This window comes from Rhopilema esculentum, chromosome 9, assembly GCF_057945365.1.
Source record: "Rhopilema esculentum isolate cy_ngs chromosome 9, ASM5794536v1, whole genome shotgun sequence".
Taxonomy (NCBI): Eukaryota; Metazoa; Cnidaria; class Scyphozoa; order Rhizostomeae; family Rhizostomatidae; genus Rhopilema; species Rhopilema esculentum.
This window is the reverse complement of record NC_142823.1, coordinates 13,192,420-13,208,482: the sequence shown is the minus strand read 5'-3', so window position 1 is coordinate 13,208,482 and position 16,063 is coordinate 13,192,420. Positions and strand designations below refer to the sequence as shown.

Genomic DNA, 16,063 nt, shown 5'->3' with positions numbered 1-16,063 from the left:
AGAGTAATGAAGTTGGTGGTGCAAATCACATGGAACTTGAGGGTATAAAACGATGTTTACAGCTGTTAGAAAGTGAGCATTTGTTATACAGTACTTTGGTCACAAATCGTCATGGACCAGTCAGAAATTTATGCGAACAGAAAGAAAAGAAACAAAGCATCTCTTTGATGTATTCCATGTTGCAAAATGTAAGTAAAAAACTATGACTTTAACGTGAAACTAGATGCATATAGTTCCCATTTTGACTTTTCATTTAGCCCTTTTCTTTAGAAATTATTAGTGATTTTCCTTTGATTTATAACGACTATAATTTTGATACGCTTTTCCTGCCTAGTTGTTGGTGTCAACATTTTTTGGTGTTTTAATTCAAAATAATATCATCTAGGGCATAACTATTGTTAAGTACACTTTATATACCACATGGAAGGATTCATGTTTTGTTTGATACCTAAATGGCTATTGTAAGCAAGTTCTGAATGTTATCCTAAAATACTTTTTAGCAATTGCGAAAAAGTCGAAGCAATAGGCAAGAAAAAAGGGAATTGTATGCTTCTTCAAGGGTCCAAAGTATAAAAAACCATGTCTACTGGTGTGCTGCTTCATCAGGTGGTAATGCAACCTTAATAAAGGAAAAGTGGCTTTCTCTTTTCAATCACATTGTTGATATACACACCGGCCATGGCAATGAATATAAGGAATGCCCACATGACAGCATTGAACGTGATTGGTTGAAAAAAGGTAGGAACAAAACCTCTGTTACAACATATAAAGTATGGGATTGAGAGGCCGAGACTGCAATAATTCCAGGCAAAAATTCATTTCAGAGAATTGCATTAGTTTATCCACAAAGTGTTGTAAAAATCTCACATTCGCCAAATGTAAAATGCACCTAGCCTTTTGTTTCCCAAAATGTAAAATCTACCACACCCTCTTTCTATATAGATAGAAAGAAACCTATATAGATAGAAACCTATATAGTTTCTAGGTAAAGGGGATAGCAGTATTTTTTAAAGTTAATTACTTTTAATCATTGCAGGATCAAAAGGATACAAAGAATTAGTTGCAACATTAAATAAAACCAAACTGGTGAATGACATTACAAGGCTATCACCTTTAGAACAAACAAGTGCTTTGGAATCTTTCCACAATGTCATAATTCGATTTGCCCCAAAAAACACACATTTTTTCTACTTGGCCATGAAAGCACGGTAACCATATTTTATTTCTTTTTTCGAGTTTTACTTTGTTAATTTTGTCATGCAAAGATGAGGGTTAAAACACAAGTTTTATCTCTGAAACTGCCTTTTACATACTTGGTAGAAGTATTAACTAGTATGAATATTGTTTTTCCAGCTTGTTCCTTGCTGCTATGCATTTTAATGAAAACTCGCAACGAGCACAGCAAAGAAAGGAGACTGGGGAGAAAATGTGGAATGTATCATACCCAAAGTATAGGAGTGGAGATGGTGTTGTTCAAGAGGTGAAAGAGAAATGCACATAGGTGAGAAATAGTTCAACAATTGAATTAATCTCCCCATTGATTCAATTAAATTCATTTTAAATTAATTTTAGCTTAATTTTAGATAAATTAATTTAGATTAATCTTAGATTCATCAATTCTTACTATTCTTGGAGAAGTAATTTACTGTTTAGTTTAATTTTTTTATTTTTGCAGAGTAAATGAATGTTTATAGTTACTTTCCATTTTGCAATCATTTGAATATGAAATCCCCTTTGGGACTTTTTTTGAGTATGTCAACAAACTGATGGAAGAACTGGTCAAGCTTCGAAAACAAGCCCCAAGTATTTTAGTGGCAAAAGAGCAAGCTGCTGCTTTGCAGGAAATCCCTGACTTCCTGAGCTCAGTAGCAACCAGGAGACAAAAGAAGAGGCTCTTGCTGCAAAGCGGGAAAGGTTTGCCAGATTAACTAGAGATACAAATCACGAGACAGCAACAAGGAAGATTGACAAAATACCTCCAAGGAAAACTTTGATCAAAAAGGTGGCCTTGTCAATGTGAGAAAGTCCAAGGCCAAATAGTTTTATGCCATAGATAAATAATCTGAAATTGCTATTTCCCCTGAAATAAGAAAATAAATGCAAAAATATACATATTACTACTAGTTTGCAATTTTTAGGTATGATTAACAAAAAATCTTTGCAGTCTGGTATGATTATACGCCAAAAATTAACTATTTAATAGTCTAGTTTCGGATACTTGAACCCTGTGTATTTATCAGGGAGGAATTTGTTACCTATTGATGATACAACGCATGCTGGTAAAATCTCTCTCCTGTTCTTGCCAAGCTTGTGACATACCCAGCCAACAAACTGTCTGTAGCTCACGTACCTGAAAAGCCTAATGAAAAAGACTTGGGGTTAATATCATGAAATAGAGCAAAGTAAGTTCCAAACAGCTTGGGTTTAGAAAAAGGAAGCAATTTTTTACAAGCAAGTCAGTAATTTTGTTTCTGAAGGGCTACTAATTACCCATTTAACGGATTAATTGTTGCAGATTTTTCATGAAAATGTCAGACTTACTCAGAAGTAGAAGTATTATCCAGGAATTCCTCTTCCTCAATGAATTGATAAAATGCTGTCTCAACCACAGCTGTATTTAGGCAAACTGTCTTAAAGTCATCATCATCTGCGATGCAAAAAACATCCTGACTGTCAGCTTTCGTCCTTACTTTAAAAACTTCTCGGCAGCACAAGCTCTCTCGACCTGTCGGCATTGGGGAACAATGATTGCATTGGCACCTGTGACAAAATTAAAGTTCAATTTCAACTAGTTTATCTTGATTCGTCCTTCGCCTTAGCCATCGTAGGAACAAGGAAATTGTTTAATTGAGTAGGCCTTAATACATGTAATATTTTAATCTTTTTGCTAATTTAGTTAAGTGCTTAGTAAGCTCGTAAATATATTTACTCACCAAAATGTATTACCGATTCTTTCGGTGTTTGTATCCTCTGTCTCGCTTTCCTCTGAGGAAGACAACAATTCATTTGTCTCGTTGTAATCGTGTGATTCCGGCATAGGCTCGAACATGAACGGTTTAACATTTTTATCCTTAATATATATTCATAAATCTTCCATCGATTCTTCTTCGTATGTTTCAGTCATCTCGACAATCAAAATGCAATGTACAAAACTTGTCCTCTTTACTGCATGCGTAGGCCTAAATTGCTAAAACCACTAATCACATGTGACGTCACAAGGGCTGCCTGAACTAACGCGGGAGAAGACGCACTCAAAAACGCTCTTTTTCGTAAAGGGACGTCGCTGCTCACTTTCTCGGCCCCGCGCGTCAAAACGATAAGAGATACAGAAAAAAAATTTTCGGATCTTGAATCTACGTACATATATTTACTACAGAGAGTGGATTATCTAAAGTTCTGCCATTCTCCTTTAAGTTTGAGCTCTTCACACCTATTTGCAGATATCCGTCATACTGCACAAGAAGCAAACTAGAAGTCGTTGACCACAATCACCATTGCCAACGGTCACAAATGAGAAAATGCAAATGGGGAGCCTGTATGGTCAAGAAGATGGAGCAAAAAAGCTGGACTCTGGGTGGCCATGATTGTAAAAACAAGAAGAAATATGATTACATGTGTCACCTTACAGCCATGATTTTAAATGCAAGAAACAAGGACAGAGACTCAATGAAGCAGGTGATGGGTTATTATTTTTGAGGCAAAGCTATCAAGGTTTCATTAAAAAATGATCTTTCAGATGTCACTCACTTAAAAAACATTCTTTACACTTGTACATAACTGCATTCAAACTCTACTACATTTCTAAAGCTAGTTAGCTATATAAATTATAAAAATATCAACTGAAGAACGCAACAACAGCAATAACATTATTTAAAAGAGAAAATGAAGCAGATTTCTTAAGGAGAAGCCATCAAAGTATGTTAACTAACGAGATTAAGGCCCCCTTTTGTTTTAGCGATCTATATGTTCATCTATAATTATGTCTTGTTGGATTAAATTAAATTACTTTATGGACTAAACAAGAAATTTTGTAAAGCTCCCTGATTTTCAAATAGTTTCTAGAAGATAGTTTTTCAAATATTTTTTGAATAAGAACTTAGAAGAAGTATTTCTTATTTCTACAGGTAGATTGTTCCAGAATTTTTCCCCCATATATCGAGTTGATTTCCAGCCATATTATAAAGTATTTGCCATAGCGAGGAAGAGATCACCACGTGTTGATTGCCTTTATAATGTCTAGTGGTAATGAGCCTGAGGAAAAATGAAAAATTATTAAGTTAGTTTTACTTATATTCCAACAGAGTTTATTCGCATCAAGCCAATGTTTGACATATTCTAATTCTTTGTTTACCTTCTAAGTAAGCTTTTCAAGTGTTTCTGATTAAAGTAGATATTCGTGACATCAGCGAAGAGGAAGAATTTTAAATGTTTTGAAACTCTTGGTAAATCGTTGATGTATCAAAGAAATAGCAAGGGTCCTAGCAATGAGTCCTGGGGTACACCATATGTAAACTTCAGTTGCTCTGAATTTCTACCATTAACAAACTGTGCTCTATCTGTAAGATACGATTTGAACCACCCATTCGTGCATTCCCTCTAATTTTATATTGTTCGAGTTTGGAAAGCAAAATGTTATGATTTACAGTATCAAAGGCCTTTTGTAAGTCAATAAATATACCTCACTCATAATTGTTGTCAAGACTACTTATAATAGCTTCAGTCATACTAATTGATGCATGATCAATCGAATGATTTTTTTGAAAGGCAAACTGTAAAGTATATCTGATTTTATTAAGAGTAACAAAAGAGTATAGCCTTTTGTGCATTACTTTTTCATACAATTTACTAAAAATTGGCAACAACGAGATCGGCCTATAGTTGCATCTAACTTCAGGGTCTCCCTTTTTAAAAAGAGGGAATACTTTAGCCAACTTTAATTTACGTGGGAAAATTCTGTTTAGAAAAGATTGATTAATGAGCTCAGCAAGTGGATGGGAGATATGTTGTTTAAGAATTTTTATAAAATGTATTCATCATCATCATTACATTTACATTTAACAACCCTTTGGGTCATACAAATGTCTGCCCAGTCAACTACAACATTAAAATTTTAAAATTTACTGAGGTGATTTCAACATAGGTTGTAAAAGGTATCCGAATTTGCCTGCATCACATTACTGTCTGGCAGGCTATTCCATACAGAAACGATTGAATAAAAAAATGAAAACCTAACAGCAACAACCCTTCCGAATTAAGGCATGATCTTCAATGAGCTAGAGTTCCTTGTCATTGAACAAGTTGCAGGGGAAAAGAAAACGTTAGGGTCCAAAGCAACCTGATTTGTAAACATTTTATGAACATATTTCAGTTGAAATAGTAATCTACGTGATTCAAGTGAGTCCCATTTAATCTGTCACGCTAGATCTCTGACGGTACTCTCCCAAAACAAAACGTGCTCCGTTTCTTTGGACCTTTTCGATTCGTTGTTTCAGTTCATTAGTATGCGGTGACCACACTTCGCATGCATATTCAAGGTGAGATAAACCAGCGTGAAGTAAAGTTTTTCACACACCTGGCGTGGACTTCTAGAAAAGTTTCTCCAAATCAAACCAAGAGATCTATTCGCTTTTCCTACTATTTGATCAACAGTCTTATTCCAGCGTAAATCTTTGCTGATATAAATGCCTAAATATTTATAAGATTCAATTTTTTTCATCTAGTGTTTCGATCATTCTATAAAGAGCACAGTGGTCAGCAAAAAGACTTTTGTCAGAAGAAACATCGTTAACAATGTCATTTATGAATATTAGAAAAAGTATGGGGCCGACGACAGATCCTTGTGGAACACCCGAGAGCATGTGATAAGAGGACGATTTTTCTCCATCCATTACAACTCTTTGAGTTCTACCACTAAGAAAATCGTTAATCCACAGAAGAATTTGTCCTCGTATACCGTAACTTTGTAGTTTCAGTAATAATTTATCGTGAGAACATTTATCAAAAGCCTTAGAAAAGTCGAGGAATATAACATCGGTCTGGCCTCTCGAATTGATAGATTCTGCAAGTCTGTTTACAAGCATCAACAACTGGGAAGTAAACAAATATTTCTTTCGGAAACCATGCTGTTTGTCTGTTATTATTTGGAAGGTTTCCAAATGCGAGTATATTTCTGATTTTATTATATGCTCTAGAAGTTTACAAGTTATAGAAGTTATGGATACTGGTCTATAGTTACGAGGGTCAGATCTGTCCCCTTTTTTGAATATTGGGGTAATATTTGCAGTTTTCCAATCCTCTGGCACGCCTGTATTTCTCAATGAATTTTTAAAGATAATAGTTAAACACTGGCTCACTTCTGCGGGGGCTAACTTCAATAACTTGGCGCTGATGTTATCAGGACCAGTTGCCTTGCTATCATCAAGCCCGCCGTTTAATGCTTCAACACCTGTACACGATACTTTGACGTTAGGCATATCGGGAATGACAGGGAAGTTATGACCAGAGTTTTTGGTATCGCTAATGGCATAGTCGCTTTTGCTAAATGCCTCATAGAATGTCGTATTTAGAGTGTTAGGTATGTGTTTCGTTTTTGTAAAGGCTTGACCATTTTTTGTAAGGCATTTAATCGAACTACTGGAAAATTTTTTTGCTTTAATGTACTTCCAGAACTTTTTTGGTTTTTTATCTATGTCTTTTCGAATGCAATTGTTAACGTAATCATCATGAGCTACTTTCATTATTTGTTTTACTTTCTTTCTCTGAGTTTTAAATTTGGTGACATCATTTTGATTTCCAGACTTTTTTGCTTTTTTGAATAACCGTTCCGTCTTGCGGATTTCCCTACGGACACTTTTAGTTATCCAAGGAAGAAAGGAATTGTTTTTTGCATATTTGAATGGAACGAAATCCTCAGTCAGTTTACTAATAGAATTTTTGAAGAAACACCACAACCTATCAATCGATTCGTAATTTTGTCTGGAAATCATTTCATTGTGTATGAGAGTGAGGCCCTGTTTGAATTTTGATAGGTCTGCTTGGTGGTAAAGATAAATTTTTCTGGCACAATTGGATAATCTTTGAGTCTTTACATAAAAATGAAACATGAGCATGTCGAGATCACTAACCCCAGGACAGGATTTTATGTTGTTTATGCTGTGTTCTTTATTAGTTATAATGAGGTGTAAAGTAGAGGATTCTCTTGTCGGGAAGTTGACAAGTTGGGTTAGGCCATAGTCTGCAAAAATATCAAAGAGGAGCCTCGATTCACCTGGTCGGGTTGGGTTGTTGTTTTTCAAGCAGTTTTTGGTCCAATCAATATCTGGCAAATTAAAATCCCCACAAAGTAAAACATTACAATTGTGCAAGCATGTTAAGCTAAGTAAGCTTTGCTCAAGTTCCACTATATCCGAATTTGATGATGGTGGACGATAAAATGAGCTATTTATGACTGGGATTGTATTGTTTGATATTATTTTGCCAAAAACTAGTTCACAATTTGTATTTATATTTAGTTTTACTGATTTGATGTATTTTTAGCTGCGATCAGTGCCCCGCCTCTGTGTAGGTTTCTATCTTGGCGATAAATGTCAAAATCATCCAGACCTAATTCTGAATCAAGCATGTCGTTGTTAATTTTAGTTTCAGAGGCGATTAATATATCAATATCATTGTCTGTTATAAATTGCTTTAATTCTAATCCCTTTGAAAGCAGATGGTTTACATTAGCATTAAGAATTTTTAATGGAAGATTTGAAAGACTTTTCACATCTGAGTTAAAAGACTCACGACTCGCTATTGGGCTAAAGTGGGCTGCAGGCAAGCCTAGCTGATTTGAAAGAGGAGTAAAATAATTACTAGGTTTTATATCAGATATAGATAAGCGAAAACTACGAGAAAAGTTAGAGCTGTCACACCGATCGCAAATCCAGGCAACATTTGTATCTGCAAGGCAAGAATCGACCTGTTTGGCTCTCACGCAACTGATATGAGACCAAGCATCACAAACATCACAACAGATAATTCTTTTCTTTGTGTCAACATGCTCATTGCACAGTCTGCAGGTATGCTTCTGACATGAGGAAGGGCCAGGATTTGGATGAATATCCCCAGAGATTAATAAAAGTAACAGAATGGTTTTCCTGTATTCTCTCCCCTTGGAAACTATTGGTGAATGAATTGGGAATACTATATAAAAGCCAAAAAGATCATTTGAAAAGCTGCTTTTGGGAGGAATGAAAGTGTTTTCAATCATATAGAGATGCGACAAATAGGAGATTGACACTTGGCTTAGTTGTATGGTCTGAACTTTGATACAGAGCATCAAAACAATCTGAGCTTGGAGACATGATTGATGTGTATAATAGGACCCATTTTACACCTAAAAAGCCTAGTTTTAGATGCATTTTGTTTGTAAAACCATGAAAACTTATTTCGGTTCACCAGTGCATAAATTATCAGAATCATGTAGAATAAACTTATTGCGCCTAAGATTATAGTGTCGGAAATCACCTCAGTAAAAAAATAATGCAACATGAAATACAAAGGTGAGGTCCAATGGTATGCCAATGGCTGCCCTCAATATCAACGTTAGTGAATGGATTAGGCCAGGAAAAAATGTCAAATACTCATTGTTGTAATATATCCATTAGCTCTTTGGTGTTCTTGGGAAACTTTAGGTACCCACCCTTCAAATTTACTCCAATGCGACAGTTTACGTTGATAAAAAGGAAAGAAACTTTGTCGGGATATCGATCCGCAATAACTTTAATGGCCTTGAAGAATCTGTAGTTTTCTTGTGTCAAATCTAGGCTAACAGAGAAATTCCCTTTTTTCTGCCTAACTTTCTAGGTTAAATGCCTAGAAATAGATTAAACAGTTTGAATAGATTAAACATCTGTTTTTCCAGGAATTGAAACGTACATTTTTTGGTACTTTACCATCAACCACACGGCCTGTACGATGGGCACGCTCTATTGCATCATTCGGAAGCTCAACTTCAAGATCCTTCTCAAAATAATTTGTAACCCAACGCTCCACATTTAGGTCTTTGACTGAAGATATTGAGACTCCAAAGATCCGGAGATCAAGGCGCCTTATATATTGGGCCAAGTTATTAACTTCCCCATGAACCTGCTCCACTTTTGCTTCCACATGAGATAATTCCTTATGGAAGGCTTGTAACGAACTTTTGATGTCTTTCTTCGTTGGCAAAGCGTCAAGTTTGGAATTTATGGGTGCTAAGAGCCGAGTAATGACCTTTTCTACGTTATCTTGATCCATTTCTTTAAATAAAATGGCCTAATCCTTAAGATGTTTGAGCGAGAGCAAGCCAAGTCGCATCTTACCTCAAAGGTGACATTTGCAGAAAAAACATTATTGGGACACTGTGAGGACCTACAGATTTTGGAGAGTCAAAATTTGATATGTTATCTTCAATTCTGGGTTTATAAGATATTGAAGGGGAGACTTCAATGTTTTCGGGATGTTTTTAGTTATGTTTTCTGCGACATTAACATAAAGTATTCATTAAGTATATTCGACATTTGGGTAGGATCAGATATAAAGTCTCCATATTCATCTTCAATTTGAGAAATATTTGACTGAACAGAGCCTTTATTTGAGATTATTGACTTAATCCCATTCCAAAACTTCTTCATATTCCTACAATTTGTTGCAAAGAAGTCTTAAAAGTAATTGATTTTAGTTTTCTTCAGTTCACTTGCTCCGCAATTTCGAAATTTTTACAAATTTTCATCATTTTTTGTAATCTGCTGTTAATCCAAGTTTTGATTCTTTGTTAGTGCATTTTTTAATAGGTACATGCTTTTCGGCTAGTAAAGTAACGCCATTGAGAAATTGATCATTATCTTTATCAATATCAATATTTTGACATATAAACCAATACCTCCATTTTGGCTCTTTGATACTGTATCATAAAGCTTATAGCCATTTACATCAATTTTAGTAAGTATTTTGCTTTGTATATAGTTCAGCTTTCACACACAGAGTTATCAAATCATCGCAATGACCAGACAGACTTCTTATGGTGTATGTAGGATTGAGAGTTGGTTAGTATTAGAACTTGAAGGTACCAGTTCAGAAACAGTCAAGTACCTGGAGTTGATAGTTTGAGGAAGTTGTTCGTCAATATCGTATTCATTTAAATAAAGCAATCCCCTGACATCCGAATTCCATTGAAATTTTGGCAAATTGTCGATATATGTGGCCAATTGGAGACCTTCTGCTTTTAACATATAAATGTAATTTAATTTAATTCTACAAGCAAAGGTTAATATTTAACATTACACAATTTTAAGTTAGGAACCATTAAGAGAGAATGACACCCTAAGAAAAACTGTCATCCAAGCAGCAATTTTAGAATAACATTATGATCCGGGTTTGTTATAGATTGTTTACTATGCTTAGTCAATAATGTGGCCCTAAGTGACATTCGAAGGTTAACCCGCCTTTTGCATCAAGGAAGTCAAATTGCTTAGGATAGTTGGGAGTTTTTAAACGTATAATCTAGAAGTTTGTAATATACCAATGGCAGTGTGTGCAACAAACAGATAAATTTGAATACTCTTTTTACCTGCCTTTTTACTCTTAAGAATCAATTAAAAGTGCTGGGCAGGATGCTGTTTCTATCACCTTTGGACAAGGGCCTTTTTTCCCTCGAATGCTTGCAATTGAATAACAAATAATAAGCGAAATTTTAAACACGTATGCCTAAAGCCATCTGATCAACCATATGGTAGATGCCTCAATTTATAATAAACAACAACAATTCAATCAATTTGACACAAACCGAATTAATTCATGCATTCCTTAGTTTTTGAAGGTTCTCGAAATTATCAAAATACTCGTATGAGCCATGGTGGATCCGGCAAAGGCGACAGTTAATGTCGGCAAAGGCAAATGATTGCTTGCTTGATTCCAAATAATCGTACGCTTTTTTTAAGACCTCGCTTTGCTTTTTCGTTAAATCAAGCTTAACTCGATATTTAGTGGCGTTTTTCCTTGCCCTGTAAATCATGGGTCTGTGGCGCCATGTAGTTAGGCGTACAATCATCTGCCGGCCACTTTTCCCATTATGGTTCCTAACCTTGCCCACTCTGTGAGCTTGATCGATAACCTCTTCGGGAACTTTTACCCTAAGTTCAGCAAAAACAAGTTTGACCTTGTCAAGGCAATCGTCAACAGATTCATGCCATGAGGCGGCAGATCAATGCCACTAATACGCAAGCAAAGGAAGCATTGATATTGCTCCAAATTATCGTTTACTATTTGGAGCTGTTATATATGGCTCTCCAGGACTGCGACCTTATCTTCCATCATATTTTAATTTTCTTATTTTGATCTTCAATAATTTTCATAAAGTTACTAATACAATCCTTTGTCACTATTTTATTTTCTTTTCTGCTATTTTAACTTCTCAAACTGTTGTCTCATGAGGCCATGAAGAAGTTTAACCTGCAGGGAATGCATCTGATGAAGTGGGAGAGTCAGATTTACCTTGGCGTGGCTTCGTCATTTTGGGCATAGATACTACAATGATGTGGCTTAGCCATTAACTATTACTAAAACTTGGTAACGAAGGGAAGATGAAGAAAAAAGAACCCACAAAATCATACTAGCATGTCGCATGTAAATGTATTCCACCGCTTGTTGCAGCTTTCTAGAATACGTCGGCCATCTTGTATATACACCTCTGAAGGGATTTTCTATCAAATGCTGGAATATCTACCCTTATGTCACATCTTGAATTTATTGCAACCTTCAAAGTTGTTCCTTTCAGGCAAATTTCATAAAATGTCTGATCTGTTGTGTGGCAAACCTTCCTTTTGCAACATTTTTTCTTTTTTTGTAGGCATTTCTCTGCATTTGTCACAGAAAGAACACCAGTTTGGGCAAGAAGTATGTGTGGTTTGTGATGGAGTTCCCTTGTTGTTAATGATATCTATAAGGAGGGACTTTCTGTCCTCAAATACAGATACAGCAAGCTCAAACAATTCGTCAAATTGCAATGCTTCTAATGTTTCCTAAACCAAAAAAATATATAATGTATAACTTTAAGGATATTAGGTTTGTTATGTAATAAATGAATTCAATGTACTTATGAGCACCAAAACCAAATCTGCGAATTCTATCAACTAAATCGAACGGTGCCAGAGGAATACAGGATGAAAGAAGCAGAGGAATTTTGGCTTAATAAAAAGGTTCTGGACATTCTCTGAAGGTTGCCATCTTGATTCGTTGAAGGATGGTAAATTTGGAGGTGCATCCTTATTTGTTAAACACATCAAACTTTTATGTTGGGATTCACATTTAGTCTGCTTATTGTGTTAATTTGTGCAACAGTCTTGCTGCTTTGGGAGCCAAAACCAAAACACTTCCTACAGTATGATTTTAAATCAACATAAAATGAGTAGGGTATTAATATTATAACGAAATGTTGTGTGGTTACCTGATAGATAAAGATTCGGAATTTGAAACTTTTTCATCTTTGGCACCTTCTTTATTACTGTTGACGTCATATGGAAATGAATGGTGGCAATATAAGCCTGTATCTATGTCTCTTTTTTACACCTGATTGCAAAGCTATTTTCAGATGGGCACTATTAATTGCTGATGCTTGGGTAGCCATTACAGTGGATGAAGTGTTGAGAAAAAAGCGCAAAAACAAACATTATTACGGTACAAACATTGAAATTGATTGGGCAAGATTAAGATGCAATCAATGTTTGTTTTTCCCAATCAACTTGTCCCAATCTTTTTTATTAGAGCTGACGTCAGAGAAAGATCCTTGGCCAAAGTTGCATTAAAACGCTCGACAAGACCATCTGTCTGTGGATGGTAGGCAGTGGTGAGCTGACATCGTGTGTTCATAATTTTGCACACTTCTTTCACAATTGTTGCTAGAAAGTTAGGCCCTGGATCAGATAGTAGAACTCGAGGAGCACTGTGACAAGCAATAATTTCATCAGCGAGAATGGGATCCAGTATACTTCAACAGAAGGCAAGGCAAGGCAAATGCTTCCGGCCAACAAGTATAATAATCGGAAATAACGATAACATAACGATTTTCATCATGAGTTTCTGGAAATGGACCAAGAATATTCTATAGCCACTCTGTCTCCTTCCACTGGAATAGGTAGCAATGGAGCCTTTTGGTGTCAACAGGGTATCTTCTTCATTGCACAATCAAAACAACAGTTACACCAATGTTCAGTATCATTGAACATATTCGGCTAATAATAACGTGCGGGTATTTTGGCAAAAGCTTTTGTGATGCCAAGGTGACTGTGCAATAATCATGACTAAAACAACTAGAACTTAATGAAGGTATAATGAAGCTAGAATGACAACTTGTACATGCAATTGTTGAACTTGACGATTACCTGGACTCAAAAAATGGCAATGAATTCCATGTTCATTTAAGGGACTGGTCATTATTTATGGCCGGGGTTGGGGCAGAAGAGAAAATGGTTGGGTAATGAAAATATTGGACCAGCTTTTGATTGGGTAGTGGATAAATAATGCCTAATAATGGTTGGGTAAAGAAAAAGTGCTTGAGTACAATTATTTATTCAAAATGCACATTTTCGAAAAAAAAGAACTATCTACCTGACCTCAAATACATCAATGCAACAAAATTTTATTACCAACAAGACACTGAACATTTTCTCAGATGAAAAATATCTTTTATAATATTTCACAAATGTCTAGAAAATGTCTTGTTATCTGTTTGTCAAATGTTTATGCTACTCCATAATGTCATTTCATCACCACTTTCATCATCATCTTTAATTTTCTTCTGTTTCTTGGCCCTTTGTTCAATTGCTCGTCTAGCTTTTCTCTTTCTCTCGCTCTGCAAAACATCTCCCTCTCCAAACCTTTTTTTGCAGTTGATGAAGAACATACGCCATATCATTTAGTATTGACTGCATCTCTTTAATCATTGTTTCAACAACAGAAAGCTCCTCCTCTACAAATGTCAGCTCATTGCTACATATCATGGGGTAAATTGCCAAAAAGGGGCGCACCGAGCCAAACAATTTCTGGTTTCTGCTAAATATCTCCGCAACCGCTTGAGGTATCAAAACGAAACTTTTGGGGTGTCCTGCCCCCACCCAGGAGGATTTTAGAGAGGGGGAGGGGCTATTTGGGGAGGATACTATTTGACTAGATACAACACTGGCGGGTTCACACCACTCCCCCTCCCCCTCATTTACCCCCCTCTTTTCTCTCCAATTGGGGGTCATGTTGGGGTAGTGCTGAGAGTGGTGTGGTGTCATCTGGAAAAGGAAAATCATACTCATTTTTTTGAACCTTGGAAGTTGGAGAAAAATTTTTGGTTTCTGAACTCCCAGTTGTTGCTGCATCTTTTTCAACATTGCTATTGCTGTTGCTTCCAGTGACAAGAAACCGGGTCAATGGAGCTTTCCTGAACTTATACATATGACCTGGTTTTCCTGACAGTCTCACTTTAGCAAACATTTGGGGGCTTTTTTGAAGCTTGATATGAACTTCATCTTATTCAGCATATCGGATTGTGCACTTGTACCAAACTTCATGCTATTATCATAACATGCCCAATTCTACTGCTATGCGTCTGCACTATCAGGAAACTCGAGAAAGCAAGTTGTTTGACAAAACGAAAAGTTTCCACGCCCATAACTTTTTGCTTATAGCTCAGATCACATTTCTCTTTTTAAATCTTTTGCTTAGTTTTGCAAGTTTTTCCGATAGTATCATCAGATTTGAAAAATTCAAAAATTGACATTGTGCTGACCGTGCTTTTTTCGTGCTTCCATAAACGCAACTTCCGATCATTTGCCTGAATGTTCCCAGGGCTTAAAATGATCAGTGGACTTTACTCTTATGATTTTAACTTTAAAAACTTTGGTTACCCAGTTTGCTAGATTGTTATGCAAAATTCCCTGTCTATTTGGTTTCGGCAATCAGGGTCGTGTCTTCTGCATAATTAATTTATTAATGGTTTTACCATTTACTTTGATTCCGATGTTGTTTTCATATAGCCCTGCGTTTCTTATAATAATTTATCCATATAAGTTAAACAGGTATGGAGATAGAATACTGCCTGGTCTCACTCCTTTGCTGATTTCAAACAAATCTGTTGGCCCATACATTATTCGTACATGCGCTTCTTGTTTTATTCTAAGTAGAACAAGAACTTTATAAGCCATGCATTTTTAAAGTTGCGAAGAATAAAACAATTCAGGAAAGGTACAAATTTATTCTGCAGTCAGAAATACCGAATAATAAAAATAATAATAATAATAAATTTATTTAAAATTGGCGCTACATAGCAATTTACAGTGAAATGAGCTAATCCAAGCCAACTGTTAAAACTATTACATCAAATAAATACAAACGAGATTAAATACATCAAATTTTAAGTACATAATATTTCAATCGTAAGATTTTGCAGGTGCTTTACATGAATATTTACGGAGCCATAATTTTCTAGCAGAGTAATTTTCATATTCTTTGCATGCAATTCTCAAAGCTCTTTCGTGTATTCTATTAATCTCACTATTCAAGTGCCTGCTGTGGAACATCAAGACCAGTGGAAAATATTCAAATTGGCTAATTAAAAAAGGTCTCATTAAAATTTTACGTTTATTAGCGTCCATGTATCTAGATATGCGAGCAGGAGATGAATTTATCGAAGTAAATGATGTGAAAATTCCGCCTTTGGGCAATTGGACAAATGTAGGGAAGACAGTGAAAATACCAATCACTAATCACTCAGGTAATTCTGTCAAAGTGAACAAAGGGTAAAATATTGGGGCGCTGCAGGAAATCGAAAAAATGATACTACAGGATATTTACTAAAGCTGGATGAAATCGAAATTGGAGACCCATAAATGAAAGAAGAAGTACAAAACGTTGTGCAGAAATATGATGAAGTGATGCAGCAGAAACTCATGAAGCCAACAGATATCCCAATTGTTTATGAAATAGCACTTTCAGATGACAAACCAGTTTCTGCCATGGCAAGGCGCATACCGCACAGTCAACGTGAAGAAAATTGAGA

General features: G+C 35.7%; 1 protein-coding gene across 8 annotated transcripts in view; it reads left to right on the top strand.

The window, feature by feature from the left end:
- The window catches only part of LOC135693741 (uncharacterized), a 42,783-nt gene that overhangs the window by 8,755 nt on the left and 17,965 nt on the right, over positions 1-16,063 (top strand). For 5 of the 8 annotated variants that reach the window (XM_089109974.1, XM_089109975.1, XM_089109973.1 and 2 more), the window contains 4 exons: positions 3-188; positions 501-738; positions 1,037-1,208; positions 1,354-16,063. The exon at positions 1,354-16,063 is cut by the window's right edge and continues 17,965 nt beyond it. In XM_089109974.1, coding sequence (XP_088966100.1) covers positions 3-188; positions 501-738; positions 1,037-1,208; positions 1,354-1,501 — 744 coding nt within the window. In that variant the 3' untranslated portion in view covers positions 1,502-16,063. The remainder of the gene's footprint in view (positions 1-2; positions 189-500; positions 739-1,036; positions 1,209-1,353) is intronic. The other 3 variants (XR_016144004.1, XR_016144003.1, XM_089109976.1) reach the window with 3 other exon arrangements.